Source organism: Heptranchias perlo, chromosome 40, assembly GCF_035084215.1.
Source record: "Heptranchias perlo isolate sHepPer1 chromosome 40, sHepPer1.hap1, whole genome shotgun sequence".
Classification (NCBI taxonomy): Eukaryota; Metazoa; Chordata; class Chondrichthyes; order Hexanchiformes; family Hexanchidae; genus Heptranchias; species Heptranchias perlo.
Window position 1 is genome coordinate 16,144,985 of NC_090364.1, and position 15,950 is coordinate 16,160,934.

At 45.0% G+C, this 15,950-nt stretch overlaps 1 protein-coding gene across 3 annotated transcripts in view; it reads left to right on the forward strand.

Annotated features, from left to right (window-relative positions):
* LOC137305747 (ubinuclein-2-like) overlaps nt 1-15,950 on the forward strand; it is a 69,069-nt gene that overhangs the window by 33,955 nt on the left and 19,164 nt on the right. For all 3 annotated transcript variants that reach the window (XM_067974694.1, XM_067974695.1, XM_067974696.1), the window contains one exon: nt 14,153-14,296. In XM_067974694.1, the coding sequence (XP_067830795.1) occupies nt 14,153-14,296 (144 nt within the window). The remainder of the gene's footprint in view (nt 1-14,152; nt 14,297-15,950) is intronic.

A 15,950-nucleotide genomic window follows, 5' to 3' on the forward strand; every position in this document is an offset into this window, starting at 1 on the left:
AACCATTCTATGATTTCTGCGATTCTTATTGACCCTTAAATGAACAGAAGTGCTCTGTCCTTCCTGAGCCAGGGTTTGAAATTTGAAAATAAAATAGTTTCAAAAGCTTCTGTGCTGAATCTTATCTTTTATTTTTCTGCTTCTCACTTCTCTGCCTTCTCCTTATTTTGATTTTTGTCAGCTTGGCTCTGTTGGCAACACTTTGCTTTCTTTGTCAGAAGGTTGTGGGTTCAAGCTGTGACTTGAACACGATATAGATTGAGATTTCAGTGCAGTACTGAGGGAGTGCAGCACTGTCAGAAGTGCCGTTTTTCGGACGAGACATTAAATCGAGACACTTTTTGCCAATTAAAGTGGACATAAAAGACCCCATGGCCTCCTAATTTTTCTAATGATTCGAATTTTTCCCTTCAAATTCCTTCAAATTTATCTCCTCCCTCCATTCACTGGAAACGGTATACAACCTAGTCCTTCATACCCTGATTTACTGCTGATTGTGGTAGTAGCAAAAGGAGAACTGAAATTAATGTTGTTGGTTGATTTGCTACAAATTTAGAATTTTAACAAAAATAACCAGGTTCTCTTTAAGATTGGCCACTCACCACCTTTTGTGGACTAATATATATCTATGCTATTTTAAAAGTCTTGTGTCTATGCACATTTCCTGCCTATGAAGCCGTACTTGCTGTTTTTGTCTCACTTTTGTGTCTCTTTTTTCATTATAAATTGCTATTTCCACATTTATAATGGGAATTGATTATATAAACATACAGGCTGATATTTCACCCACCAGTGGTGGCATTGCAGTGCCTCCGTTTTGCATCTACTGCAGAGAAACCACTCTAACCAACTCTACCTCTCTACTTCCCAAATTGTTTTGCGTTTTAATATTCAACTATAAATGATAATAGAAAGTCGAAGTATTACAAAAAAAAGGGGACATAATGTATGACTTCAAAAGATGGGACTGAATTATATAGGTGTCAATCTTGGCTCAGTGGGTAGCACTCTCGTCTGAGTCAGAAGGTCATGGGTTCGAGCCCCTCTCCAGAGACTTGACCATATAGTCTCGACTGACACTCCAAGGCTGTACTGTTGGATGTGCCGTCTTTCAGATGAGATGTTAAACAGAGGCCCTGTCTGCCCCCTCAGGTGGACGTATAAGATCCCATGACACTATTTCGAAGAAGTGCAGGGGAGTTCTTCCCGATGTGCTGGCCAACATTTATCCTTCAACCATCATCAGTAAAAAGAAAGATTATCACATTGCTGTTTGTGGAACCTTGCTGTGCACAAATTGTCTGCCACGTTTCCTACATTACAACAGTGACTACACTTCAGAACCACTTAATTGGCTTTAAAGTGCTTTGGGACATCCTGAGGTCATGAAAGACGCTATATACCACACGGACTGCAGCAGTTCAAGAAGGTGGCTCACCACCACCTTCTCAAGGGCAATTAGGGATGGGCAATAAATGCCGGCCTCGCCAGCGACGCCCACATCCCATGAATGAATATAAAAAAATATATAAATGCAAGTTTTCTCTTTCCTTCTTTACATCTGAGCATCTTGGTCCAATTATCCCCCACCCTCTAACCTTGCTTCATCTGAAGATCTTGGTTTAGACTTCCAGTGTCACAGCGAGATCAACTAGTCTTTAAAAATGTTCTCCCTTCTTCTCCTGGGATACAATTCCACAGCTGCATCACTCTCCTACCTTTAAGTGAGCAATATCCACCTGTGAGTCTAGACAACGAATGTTGTCAAGCTGTTCAGCTCTGGGAGGCATCACAGTGGAGCCTGGTGCTGTCCTTACTTGAGGTCCATACATTTGCAGCAGGAGTTGCTGGATAGGGATGAGGAGCAGGAGTCTTGGTTGATTATTCCCCCTCCCAAGGGGGGTACTTAGGCCAAGTGTCCTGCTGCTACACCCGCCCTAACTAAAACCAGTCAACCCAGCACAGACCAGGAATCAAACAGGGAAACCTCTACCCGAATGTCTCAGTAATACACTGCCTCACCAACTGCACCATTTCAGATGCTCCCTTCAGGAAGGAACATATCCAAATATTCAGTTATTTCAGTTTAGTATTAATGAATACAGTTAACTCTAGTGTTTTTCCATTCACCAGCTGCCAAATTCCTTGAGCAGCCTTGGATTTGTTTTGTTACATTGGACTTGTGCTGGAGTGAAATTCTAATTTGCATACTTCTTTTAAAAAAAATCATTCTGGGGATGTGGGCATCGCTGGCAAGGCCGGCATTTATTGCCCATCCCTAGTTGGTGGTGGTGGGCCGCCTTCTTGAACCGCTGCAATCCTTTGTAATGGTTTGATGCAACTGAGTGGCTTGCTAGGGTTGTTAAGAGTCAACCACGTTGGTGTGGGACTGGAGTCACATATAGTCCAGACCAGGTAAGGACAGCAGGTTTCCTTCCCTAAAGGTCGTTGGTAAACCAGTTGGGTTTTACAACAGTCTGTCAGCTTCATGGTCACTTTTTCTGATACCAGCTATTAATTTGCAAATTTTTTAAAACTGAATTCAAATTCTCAAGCAGCCATAGTTGGAGTTGAACTCACGTTCTCTGGATTACTAGTCCAGTAACATAACCACTACACTACTGTGCCTACGGGAGCAGTAAGAGGCCACTAGGCTCAAAAAAATCTTGCCTCATTTTCATAGATCAGCTTTCTCACCATATCTCTCAATCCTCAATCTCTCCAGAAACACTTCTGATTTCCGTGAGACCATTTACGTTGTGTGCTTCAGTGAGAAGTTAAACGGCCCATTTTTTTTTTAGCTTAGTTTGTGCAAGAGACTTCATCATTTTCCTTTTTTCTCTCCCCAACCCCCTGCCCCATTTGTGAGATAAGAATCTTCAGCAGCATGCAGAGGGATGTTTTCTGTTGTTGAACAGCACTTTAGGCAGAGACGGGCATTTAAGTCTGGAGCAAAATTGGGAAATAAGCTGAAACTGCCAGATTTTTCTCCCTGTTTTTCCACTTAACAGCAACTTGCATTTATATAGCACCTTTAACATGGTTAAGCATCCCAAGGTGCTTCACAGGAATGTAATCTGACACAAATTGACACTGAGCCACATAAGGAGACATTAGACAGGTGACCAAATGCTTGGTCAAGGCGGTAGGTTTTAAGGAGCGTCTTAAAGGAAAAGAGCGAGGCAGAGAGGTTTAGGGAGGGAATTCCAGGGCTTCGGGCCTGGGCAGCTGAAGGAACGGCCGCCAATGATGGGGCGAAGGAAGTCGGGGAAGTGCATGAGGCCAGAGTTGGAAGAACACAAGAGTTCTCGGGGATGGTTGTAGGGTTGGAGGAGATTACAGTGATGGAAAGGGGCGAGGCCATGGAGGGATTTGAATACGAGGATGAGAAAGCTCCGAAAAAAAGAGTGAAACTGGATTGTTAAGGCCTTGTCAGACTAAGAGGCGGCAGGTTTGTCTGCTGAGGGAATTTAAAATGGAGGTCGGAATTAGCTCGCTCCACTCAACTGCAGTTAATTGAACAATGGAACTGCAGTACTCTTTGGGGAGAGTGTTGAACCTGGACTTTGCTGCAGTTATAGTTCAGTGTTACCATTGCTGGGGCAGGCTGCTTGCTTGTGAGCACAGGCTGCTCGGGGCACTAAACACCCGCTCAATCAGACTGGGCTGTGCTCGCTATCACCCTCATCAGACGATCAGCTTGGCTCTGGGGCCCTTCAAACAGATGAGCAGTAAACCATTGAAAAAGCCTCGATGTGCTGCTCAGCTACAATATTCATTCTCCCGCATAGGAAACTGAAAATCTTACGAATGGATATTTATTGCAGCAAAGGTCAGAATTTTTAAAAAATGATTTAAATTGGAAATTCAAACTGCGTAAGTAAACGATGCAAGTAATTTGCATTTTTTATGACTTTGTTTCTGATTTTGAAAGTCTGACGCTGATTTCACAAAAGTGATTTTTCTCTGGCTTGTTGATATCTAAACCAGTTCGTCAGAATATAGAAATGACTCAGTGAACCAGGCTGTGCTTTCCCAGCAGTTTCCCGCATTCTGGAGCTGGATTAATGCCCAGTGGATAATCTTGCTTGACTTAAACAAAGTAGCTTCTAACTGTCCTCCTTCATTCTAACTTTCTGAGCCTGTTCTCTCAGCTTTCTGCTTTAAAAATCTGATTATCAGTGTGTCTTTCTGTCTGAGACGAGCATGTGGAGTCAGGGGACAAGTAGCAGAATGATTAGCCAAGTGGCTACAAAATGGATAACAGACAGTAGGGATTAACGGTAGTTACTCAGGCTAGCGGAAGGTGGGAAATGACGTTTCACAGGGATCGGTGCTTGGACAGCTGCTGTTTACCATTTACATTAACGATTTGGACTCAGGAATCACAAGGACAATTTCAAAATTGCGGATGACACCAAATTGGGGGGTTATAGTTATTACTAAGGAAGACTGCGACAAAATACAAGAAGACATTAATAAATTTGCAGAATTAGCGTGTAAATGGCAAATAATTTTCACTATAGATAAGTGTGATGTGCTGCATTTTGATAGGTGGAATAAGGAGGTCACATACTCCTTGGATAATAAGAGTCTAAATGGAGTAGAGGAGCAAAGGGATCTGGGGGTACAGATACACAAATCATTAAAAGTAGCAGCACAGGTTAACAAGGCCATAAAAAATGCAAACAAAGCATAGAGGTTCTAGAGAAATAGAATTGAAAAGCAGAGAAGTTATGTTTAACTTGTATAGAATCTTGGTTAGATCATATTTAGAAAGTACTGTGAATAGTTCTGGTCTCCATTTTACAACCAGTATATAGAGGCACTGGAGAAATGTTAATTGTATGCATGTGATTTCTATCAATTAGTGATCATTGTATTCAGATGGTGCTTATCAATTGGGAACTCTCTTTACTATTTATAAGAGAGCTGATCTAGGGTGTGGTATGGGTGTAATGTGGATCTCTGAATAAAGGCTTGGAAACAACTGAAGACCAGACTCTAGTATTCTATCCTTCACCAGGCTATCCAGTTATAACAGAAGGTGCAAAACAGATATACAAGGATGAAATCAGAACTGAGAGGTTATAACTATCAGGAAAGACTGAACAGGCTGGGGCTCTTTTATCCAGACAAGAGAAGGCTGAGGGGTGACCTAATGGAAGTTTTTTTAATTATGAAGGGTTTTGATAGGGTAGACGTGGAGAAGATGTCTCCACTTGTAGAGGAGTCTAAAATTAGGGGCCATAAATATAAGATAGTTACGGATAAACCCAGGAGAAAGTAGTTCACCCAGAGAGTGGTTAGAATGTGGACCTTGGTACCACATGGAGTAGTTGAGGTGAATAACATAGGTGCCTTTAAAGGGAAGCCGGATAAGTACATGAGGGAGAAAGGAATAGAAGGGTATGCAGATAGGGTTAGATGAAGAAAGGTGGGAGGAGGTTCCTGTGGAGCATAAACACCGGCACAGACGAGTTGGGCCGAATGGCCTGTTTCTGTGCTGTACATTCTATGGAATCTCCTGGTGTTCACACTCGGAGACGACCCTATGCCAGACACCCCTGCTGATCACTCGAGACAAGGGATGCCCCAATACAATGGTTGCGATATGTTTATCAATAATTGAGACAGGTTAACAAATTGCTTATTGTTTCCAGTCATTGAAGAAACAAAGTCAGTGCCTTTTTAAAAATGTATTCTCGGGATGTGGGCGTCGCTGGCAGGGCCGACATTTGTTGTCCATTCCTCGTTGCCCTGAGAAGGTGGTAGTGGTGGGCCGCTGCCTTTAGGAATTCTAGATATAACTGAGTGGCTTGCTAGGCCACTTCAGAGGGCAGTTAAGAGTCATCCACCTTGGTGTGGGTCTGGAGTCACATATAGGCCCAGACCGGGTAAAGATGGCAGATTTCCTTCCCTAAAGGACATTAGTGAACCAGTTGGGTTTTTAACAACAATCTGTTAAATTCCCGTTCACTCATCACCCCTGTGCTCACTGACCTACGTTGGCTTCTGGTCCAGAAACACCTCGATTTTAAAATTCTCATCCTTGTTTTCAAATCCCTCCAAGGTAGTAATCTCAGGATTGCTACCAGTGCCACGGGCTAGTCAGAGTAGGAATGACAGGATAGCTAAGATGAATACGTGGCTTGAGAGATGGTGCAAGAGGGAGGGATTCAAATTCCTGGGCCATTGGAACCGGTTCTGGGGGAGGTGGGACCAGTACAAATTGGACGGTCTGCATCTGGGCAGGACTGGAACCAATGTCCTAGGGGGAGTGTTTGCTAGTGCTGTTGGGGAGGGTTTAAACTAATGTGGCAGGGGGATGGGAACCGATGCAGGAAGTCAGTGGGAAATAAAGTGGTGACAGAAACAAAAGGCAGTAAGGGAGAGTGTACAGAACATGACCGGACAGATGGTCTGAGAAAGCAGGGCAAAGACCAAGGGAAGACTAGATTAAACTGCATTTATTTCAATGCAAGAAGTCTGATGGGCAAGGCAGATGAACTCAGGGCATGGATGGATACATGGGACTGGGATGTTATAGCTATTACTGAAACATGGCTAAGGGAGGGGCAGGACTGGCAGCTCAATGTTCCAGGGTACAGATGCTATAGGAAAGATAGAGCAGGAGGTAAGAGAGGAGGGGGAGTTGCGTTCTTGATTAGGGAGAACATCACGGCAGTAGTGAGAGGGGATATATCCGAGGGTTCGCCCACTGAGTCGATATGGGTAGAACTGAAAAATAAGAAGGGAGAGATCACTTTGATAGGATTGTACTACAGACCCCCAAATAGTCAACGGGAAATTGAGGAGCAAATATGTAAGGAGATTGCAGACAGCTGCAAGAAAAATAGGGTGGTAATAGTAGGGGACTTTAACTTTCCCAACATTGACTGGGACAGCCATAGCATTAGGGGCTTGGATGGAGAGAAATTTGTTGAGTGTATTCAGGAGGAATTTCTCATTCAGTATGTGGATGGCCCGACTAGAGAGGGGGCAAAACTTGACCTCCTCTTGGGAAATAAGGAAGGGCAGGTGACAGAAGTGTTAGTGAGGGATCACTTTGGGACCAGTGATCATAATTCCATTAGTTTTAAGATAGCTATGGAGAAGGATAGGTCTGGCCCAAAAGTTAAAATTCTAAATTGGGGAAAGGCCAATTTTGATGGTATTAGACAGGAACTTTCAGAAGTTGATTGGGAGAGTCTGTTGGCAGGCAAAGGGACGTCTGGTAAGTGGGAGGCTTTCAAAAGTGTGTTAACCAGGGTTCAGTGTAAGCACATTCCTTATAAAGTGAAGGGCAAGGCTGGTAGAAGTAGGGAACCTTGGATGACTCAGGAGATTGAGGCCCTAGTCAAAAAGAAGAAGGAGGCATATGACATGCATAGGCAGCTGGGATCAAGTGGATCCCTTGAAGAGTATAGAGATTGCCGGAGTAGAGTTAAGAGAGAAATCAGGAGGGCAAAAAGGGGATATGAGATTGCTTTGGCAGATCAGGCAAAGGTGAATCCAAAGAGCTTCTACAAATACATAAAGGGCAAAAGGGTAACTAGGGAGAGAGTAGGGCCTCTTAAGGATCAACAAGGTCATCTATGTGCGGAACCACAAGAGATGGGTGAGATCCTGAATGAATATTTCACATCGGTATTTACGGTTGAGAAAGGCATGGATGTTAGGGAACTTGGGGAAATAAATAGTGATGTCTTGAGGAGTGTACATATTACAGAGAGGGAGGTGCTGGAAGTCTTAACGCGCATCAAGGTAGATAAATCTCCGGGACCTGATGAAATGTATCCCAGGACGTTATGGGAGGTTAGGGAGGAAATTGCGGGTCCCCTAGCAGAGATATTTGAATCATCCACCGCTACAGGTGAGGTGCCTGAAGATTGGAGGGTAGCAAATGTTGTGCCTTTGTTTAAGAACGGCGGCAGGGAAAAGCCTGGGAACTACAGACCAGTGAGCCTGACATCTGTAGTGGGTAAGTTGTTAGAGGGTATTCTGAGGGACAGAATCTACAGGCATTTGGAGAGGCAGGGACTAATTAGGAACAGTCAGCATGGTTTTGTGAGAGGAAAATCATGTCTCACGAATTTGATTGAGTTTTTTGAAGGGGTAACCAAGAAGATAGATGAGGGCTGTGCAGTAGACGTGGTCTACATGGACTTCAGCAAAGCATTTGACAAGGTACCGCATGGTAGGTTGTTACATAAGGTTAAATCTCATGGGATCCAAGGTGAGGTAGCCAATTGGATACAAAATTGGCTTGACGACAGAAGACAGAGGGTGGTTGTCCAGGGTTGTTTTTCAAACTGGATGCCTGTGTCCAGCGGTGTGCCTCAGGGATCGGTGCTGGGTCCGCTGTTATTTGTTATTTATATTAATGATTTGGATGAGAATTTAGGAGGCATGGTTAGTAAGTTTGCAGATGACACCAAGATTGGTGGCATTGTGGACAGTGAAGAAGGTTATCTAGGATTGCAACGGGATCTTGATAAATTGGGCCAGTGGGCCGATGAATGGCAGATGGAGTTTAATTTAGATAAATGTGAGGTGATGCATTTTGGTAGATCGAATCGGGCCAGGACCTACTCCGTTAATGGTAGGGCGTTGGGGAGAGTTATAGAACAAAGAGATCTGGGAGTACAGATTCATAGCTCCTTGAAAGTGGAGTCACAGGTGGATAGGGTGGTGAAGAAGGCATTCAGCATGCTTGGTTTCATTGGTCAGAACATTGAATGCAGGAGTTGGGATGTCTTGTTGAAGTTGTACAGGGCATTGGTGAGGCCACACTTGGAGTACTGTGTACAGTTCTGGTCACCCTATTATAGAAAGGATATTATTAAACTAGAAAGAGTGCAGAAAAGATTTACTAGGATGCTACCGGGACTTGATGGTTTGACTTACAGGGAGAGGTTAGACAGACTGGGACTTTATTCCCTGGAGAGTAGGAGGTTAAGGGGTGATCTTATAGAAGTCTATAAAATAATGAGGGGCATAGATAAGGTCGATAGTCAAAATCTTTTCCCAAAGGTAGGGGAGTCTATAACGAGGGGGCACAGATTTAAGGTGAGAGGGGAGAGATACAAAAGGATCCAGAGGGGCAATTTTTTCACTCAAAGGGTGGTGAGTGTCTGGAACGAGCTGCCAGAGGCAGTAGTAGAGGCGGGTACAATTTTGTCTTTTAAAAAGCATTTGGACAGTTACATGGGGAAGATGGGTATCGAGGGATATGGGCCAAGTGCAGGCAATTGGGACTAGCTTAGTGGTATAAACTGGGCGACATGGACATGTTGGGCCGAAGGGCCTGTTTCCATGTTGTAACTTCTATGATTCTATGATTCTATCTCTGTAACCTCCTCCAGCCCTACAACCCTCTGAGATCTCTGCGCTTCTCCAATTCTGGCCTCTTGTGCATCCCCAATCACTCCACCATTGGCGGCCGTGCCTTCGTCTGCATAGGCCCTAATCTCTGGAATTCCCTCCCTGAACCTCTCCGCCTCTCTACCTCTCCTCCTTTAAGACACTCCTTAAAACCTCCCTCTTTGACCGTCACCTGTGCTAATATCTCCTGATGTTTTGTTTGATTACGCTCCTGTGAAGCGTCTTCAGACGTTTTATGACATTAAAGGTGCTATATAAATGCAAGTTGTTGTTCGTTCCATGGTCACTTTTACTAGTCCCAGCTTTTTATCTCCAGATTATTAAAAAATTGAATTCAGATTCTCAAACCGCTATGGTGGGATTTGAATCACATTCTCTGGATTACTTGTCCAGTAACATATTCTGCAGTATCCCACTAGCATTTCAACAACCTTTTACCGCTTTTTTGCTGTTTTAAAATAACTTAAGTGAATATACTTTGCTTTAAAATGCCAACATTTAAATGTGACTATTTTCCAACTCCTTCCTGTGGGAAAAATGGTCAAAAATCACCAAACGTGACAAACTGAAGAGAAAGTTTAGAAGGTTGAGGGGTGATCTGATCGAGGTGTTTAAAATGTTAAAAGGATTCGATAGGGTTGATACAGAGAAACTATTTCCTCTTGTGGGGAAATCTAGAACAGGAGGACATGATCTTAAAATTAGAGCTGAACCATTTAGGAGTGAAATAAGGAAGTACTTTTTCACACAAAGGGTAGTGGAATTCTGGAACCCCCCCCCACCAAAAGGCTGTGGATGCTGGGGGACAATTGAAATTCTTCAAGACTGAGATGGATGGATTTTTGTTGGGTAAGGGTATCGAGGAAAGGCGGGTAAATGGAGTTGAGGTGCAGATCAGCCATGATCTGATTGAATGGCGGAGCAAGCTCAAGGGGCTGAATGGCCTCCTCCTGTTCCTAATGTTCCTGAAGTACAGGATAACGTTTCGGTGTGTGCCCTTCATTTCCTGCACGCCACTTTTTCCTTTTTGTTTTACTGCTTAATTTGCTGCCACATCTCTTCCAGGACCACCAGCCATGAAGAAGTTCTGATCTTATCCTTGTCATAATTTCCGTTTGAGTCTTTCATGCTCTGCACTGTCATCGTTCTCCTTTTTCCCTTCTAGCCTGTGTCTCTGTATTTGCTAAGACCCACGTTTACAGCCTTATCTCCTTTCCCAACACCTGCCTCCCACTTCCACGCGAATCCTGGCTTAAGGTTCCACCCTTCCTTATACAGATCTCCTCGCTTACCCTTGAGCAATTCAATGCTACTGTTCTTGGTGCCTCACCAGGTCCCCATCCCCAACATACAGTGAGGTATGCACATCCTCGACCTCTGAGTCTGGCAAAGGGACGTGCACCAGAAACATCATAAAAATGATGCAGCACAGAAGGAGGCCATTCAGCCCGTCGTGCCTGTGCCAGCTCTTTGAAAAAGCTATCCAATTAGTCCCACTCCCCTACTCTTTCCCCGCAGCCCTGTACAGAGACTGAGTGATAAGAGCAAGGAGGTTATGATGGAGCTGTATAAAACACTGGTTAGGCCACAGCTGGAGTACTGTGTGCAGTTCTGGTCGCCACACTACAGGAAGGATGTGATCGCTTTGGAGAGGGTGCAGAGGAGATTCACCAGGATGTTACCAGGGCTGGAGCGCTTCAGCTATGAAGAGAGACTGGGAAGATTGGGTTCGTTTTCCTTGGAGCAGAGGAGGCTGAGGGGGGACATGATTGAGGTGTACAAAATTATGAGGGGCACAGATAGAATGGATACTAAGGAGCTTTTTCCCTTCGTTGAGGGTTCTATAACAAGGGGACATAGATTCAAGGTAAAAGGCGGGAGGTTTAGAGGGGATTTGAGAAAGAACTTTTTCACCCAGAGGGTGGTTGGAGTCTGGAACTCACTGTCTGAAAGGGTTGTGGAGGCAGGAACCCTCACAACATTCAAGAAGCATTTGGATGAGCACTTGAAATGCCATAGCATACAAGGCTACGGACCAAATGCTGGAATATGGGATTAGAGTAGACAGGGCTGATGGCCGGCGCGGACACGATGGGCCGAAGGGCCTCTATCCGTGCTGTATAACTCTATGACTCTATGACCATGTATTTTCAGCCATTTCTTCTTCTGCCGTAGCGGAGGCCATGTGTTCAGATCAACGGACTAGGGAGGAACTGATGAGTTGCTTAACTCGGGCTGTTGTGAAAGTGACTGTTGCAAATTTTTGCTGTTTGGAAAGGTACAGCTGCAACCATTGAGAGAAAAACATCTGGCGCAACACAGTACTTTCTGTTATTGAGGTTCCTCTTGCTGCTTGAACTCTTTTGGCTTTAGTTAGCAGCTGAAGAGCACCTCCTGCAAGAAGTGGAAATACTGCAACACAAAATAGGCCCAGTGAGACACCAAGAGACGCTTTAAGGCCGCCAGCCCGTGCTTAAAAATATGATCTTAATTCACAGGAGATGGCGGTTAGAGGTTTAGATGAACATATGGTCCGTTGAAACACTGGTCTCAAATTTAGCACAAATTGTTGGTCTTGGGTCCACAGGGATGGTGTAGGCAAGGATTGCTCTTCTGAGACTGGGGTTATGATGCATTTTTATCAAATCAGAGTTGGGGATTGGGGGGGGGGGGGGGGGGACTTCTCCTCTACAGCCGTGGCTCAGCGGGTAGCACTCTCGCCTCTGAGTCAGAAGGTTGTGGGTTCAAGTCCCACTCCAGAGACTTGAGCACTTATTCTAGGCTGACACTCCAGTGCAGTACTGAGGGAGTGCTGCACTGTCAGAGGTGCCGTCTTTCGGATGAGACGTTAAACCGAGGCCCCATCTGCCCTTTCAGTTTGATGTAAAAGATCGTGAGGAGCTCTGATCAATATTTATCCCTCAACCAACATCACTAAAACAGATTAACTGGTCATTATCTCATTGCTGCTTGTGGGACCTTGCTATACACAAATTGGCTGCCACTTTTCCTACATTACAGCACGTCAGAAATTACTTCATTGGCTGTGAAGTGCTTTGGGACGTCCTGAGATGGCGAAAGGCACTATAGAAATGCAATTTCTTTCTTCTTTCTTACATCTGACGAGTGGGTTACGAATGCCTATGGTTGAATTTCTGCCCCATGTTTTCTGCTGGCTATTTTTGATAATATGAAACAGGAGCACATCCCTTATTTTGTTTCCAATCGTCTCTTCCTCTGAATGTGCTGACTGACGCTGGCTAAAGTTTCTCGGGTGCTAGCAGCCATTCAGTACCGCTCCCTGAATGGTCATTCTTCACACTTAAGGCGGGACCGTGAGCGTCAGAAGGGTATTCAACCATGGGAGGGGTGAGCTGTGTAACAGCTTTGCCCACCCCTGTTACCCAACCTCCACACATGGCCTCTCTCCAGCAGGGGCAATCAGGATCGGGAACCCAGGCCGAAGAACCCCCCTGAAATCAGCTAGCAGCCCAGACCAGTGAATCGACCTGATCTGTATGGCTCAGTATCGCACTATGTGTTGCAGTTGAGCCACTGGAGAGAACGATAGAGCTGTCACAATTTTGTTCTGAGGTTAAAAAGGATAGTGACCTTCAGCTGAGAGAGACCTTGCCTTGCAGGATGACCACAGTTACTGACGGTGGGTTACTAGGAAATTCACTCATGTTTCATATTTATATATCTTTTGTAAATTCATAGAATCATACAGCACAGAAGGTGGCCATTCGGCCCATCGTGCCTGTGCCGGCTCTTTGATAGCTATCCAATTAGTCCCACTTCCCTGCTCTTTCCCCATAGCCCTGCAAATTTATCATTTTTAAGTATTTATCCAATTCCCTTTTCAAAGTTACTATTGAATCTGTTTCCACCACCCCTCAGGCAGTACATTCCAGATCATCATAATTCGTTGCATAAAGAAAACATTTTCATCTCCCCCTGGTTCTTTTGCCAAATATCTTAAATCTGTGTCCTCTAGTTACTGATCTTTCTGCCACTGGAAACAGTTTCTCCTTATTTACTCTATCAAAACTGTTCATGATTTTGAACACCTCTATCAAATCCCCCCTTAACCTTCTTTGCTCTAAGGAGAACAATCTCAGCTTCTCCAGTCTCTCCACATAACTGAAATCCCTCATCCATGGTACCATTCTAGTAAATCTCCTCTGCACCCTCTCCAAGGCCTTGACATCCTTCCTAAAGTGTGGTGCCCAGAATTGGACACAATACTCCAGCTGAGGCCTAACTAGTGATTATTAAAGGTTTAGCATAAATCTTGCATTTTTAACAGCCATATCAACATGTCCTGCAGCCTTCAAAGATTTGTGTATGATCAGAATTGTTCCAGCTACACTTGGCACCAGAGAGCATGTATTACAGGGGTATGTACTCTAATAGTTGTTAACAAGGTTTGACTAACTGACTGGGTATCTGTAGATACAGTAACGTATGGTGGCCAATGGGTAACCTTTGCGTAGCATCAAAGCAGGATAGACTAGAAGATGCCGGATTCGATTCCCACTCTGCTGAGTTCGATGACTGCGCTTGTTGTCTGGTCTCACGCGTGCTGGGGTAGCGGAGGGCTGGCAGGCCTGTGGATCTGTACTCCAGCAAGAGGCAGCACCTTCAGGAGAGGGAAGTGAGAATTTTGGAGTAGAGTGGGAGGAGAGAATAAACAGTGTACGGTGATTGACCAAAAACTGTCCAAATTCCGACAACACTCTCTCTTTCACGTTGCTGTGATCAGGGACCTGCTGTGTAACCTGGTGAAGATAAAACTGGGATGTTACGAACTGGAGCAAAACAAGTCACAGTCGGTGGAGGATTATCTGAAGGTTTTTATGGAGACGGAGGTGAAACCTATCTGGCCCAAAGGTTGGATGCAGGCACGGTAAGATGTGCTGATTTTTGTTTTCGTCTGTGCCTCTTGAAGAGGAAGCAAATGAATTGCAGAGTGACAGATCTCTGAGAATTAGTTTGTCGTTGAGCACTTTATTTCTTTCTGATTTTTTTTTTGTTCATCTGTTTTTTCTCCTCACATTTTGAGCATGGCCTTTTCTGTACGGGCCACACAGCTGTTCAGAGGGCTGATCATGTCAGCGAGCAGGTGGACTGTGTGTCTCTTTCTTCTCCCCCCCCCCCCCCCCCCAAGGTAAAACCATTCACTGGGGAAAAGGGATTGTCTAGTCCATGAACAGCCCCACAAGCGCCATCGTCCTGGCTCGCAAGGCAAGGGTGAGTAGAGTGAGGAGTAGCACCTGTGTCTCCACCTCAATGACTGGCTTCACCTGCCAGGTTTCCGTCTCTCCTCCTGACACAGCCTGACTCCAATTTGAAGAGCTTCACGGGGTTGTTAAGTGTATGCATGTGATTTGTATCAATTAGTGTTAATTGTATTCAGGTGGTGCATATCAATTGAGACCTCTCGTACCCATTTATAAGAGCTTATCTCGGGTGTAATGTGGAACTCTGTGAATAAAGGCTTGGAAGCAACTGAAGACCAGGCTTTAGTATTCTATCCTTCACCACCTGGCTATCCAATTTATAACAGGGGTGAAGTATCATTTGAGATGGAGATCAAAACCCCTAATTCTCTCGTCTGCCTACCGGACATTCCTGCATTTCTCCAGCTGGCACTGCCTCATGCTGTGGACACGGTTCCCCGAGTCTGCCGCCTTCATGTGTGATCCCAGATAGTTTGTCGGCAGCGTTGTCGACCGTGGAAGGTATCACAGCATCCCCCACCAAAATCCTGTCCTCGCCTGCCGTGCACACACTTGCTTTTTCCAGCAAGGGGCACTGGCGAGCGCTTAGTGCAGGGACCCCATTTCAAGCTTTGTCAGCCGTTGCTCAATGGGTAGCACACTCGCCTGAGTCAGAAGGTCGCGGGTTCAAGTCCCACTCCAGAGACTCCAAAATCCAGGCAGACACTTAAGAACAGTACTGAGGGAGCACTGCACTGTTGGAGGCGCCATCTTTTGGATGAGACGCTGAACCAAGGCCCCGTCTGCCCTCAGGCGGACGTAAAAGATCCCATGGCACTATTTCGAAGAAGAGTAGTGGAGTTCTACCCGGTGTCCTGGGCCAATGTTTATCCCTCAACCAACATCACTAAAACTGATTATCTGGTCGTTATCACAGTTGTTTTTGGGACCTTGCTGTGCAAAAAATGGCTGCTGGGTTAAGTCAGTGACTGCACTTTAAAAAGTATTTAATTGTCTGTAAAGTGCTTTGGGACACCCTGAGGCTGTGATAGATGCTATAAAAATGCAAGTCTTTTTTCTTCTGTGTGGCTATTGGCCCATTGAGGATGGTGAGAGCTGAACAAAGCTGGAGGCACCCTCTGTTGGTGGACGAGCCAGCTTATTTGTAAGAGAACCTGACCTTACTTGCCGCTTCGCCTCTCCGTGTCCCCCGAGAGCTCAGTCAGCTTAAAGCCTTGTGCACTAGTGAGCACACTGATCACCTCAATAATCCTCGAGCTGGGCACCTCTTTAAACCTGGCAGTATGTGTAGAATGAAATCAAGTCAGTGTTAGATGTGCA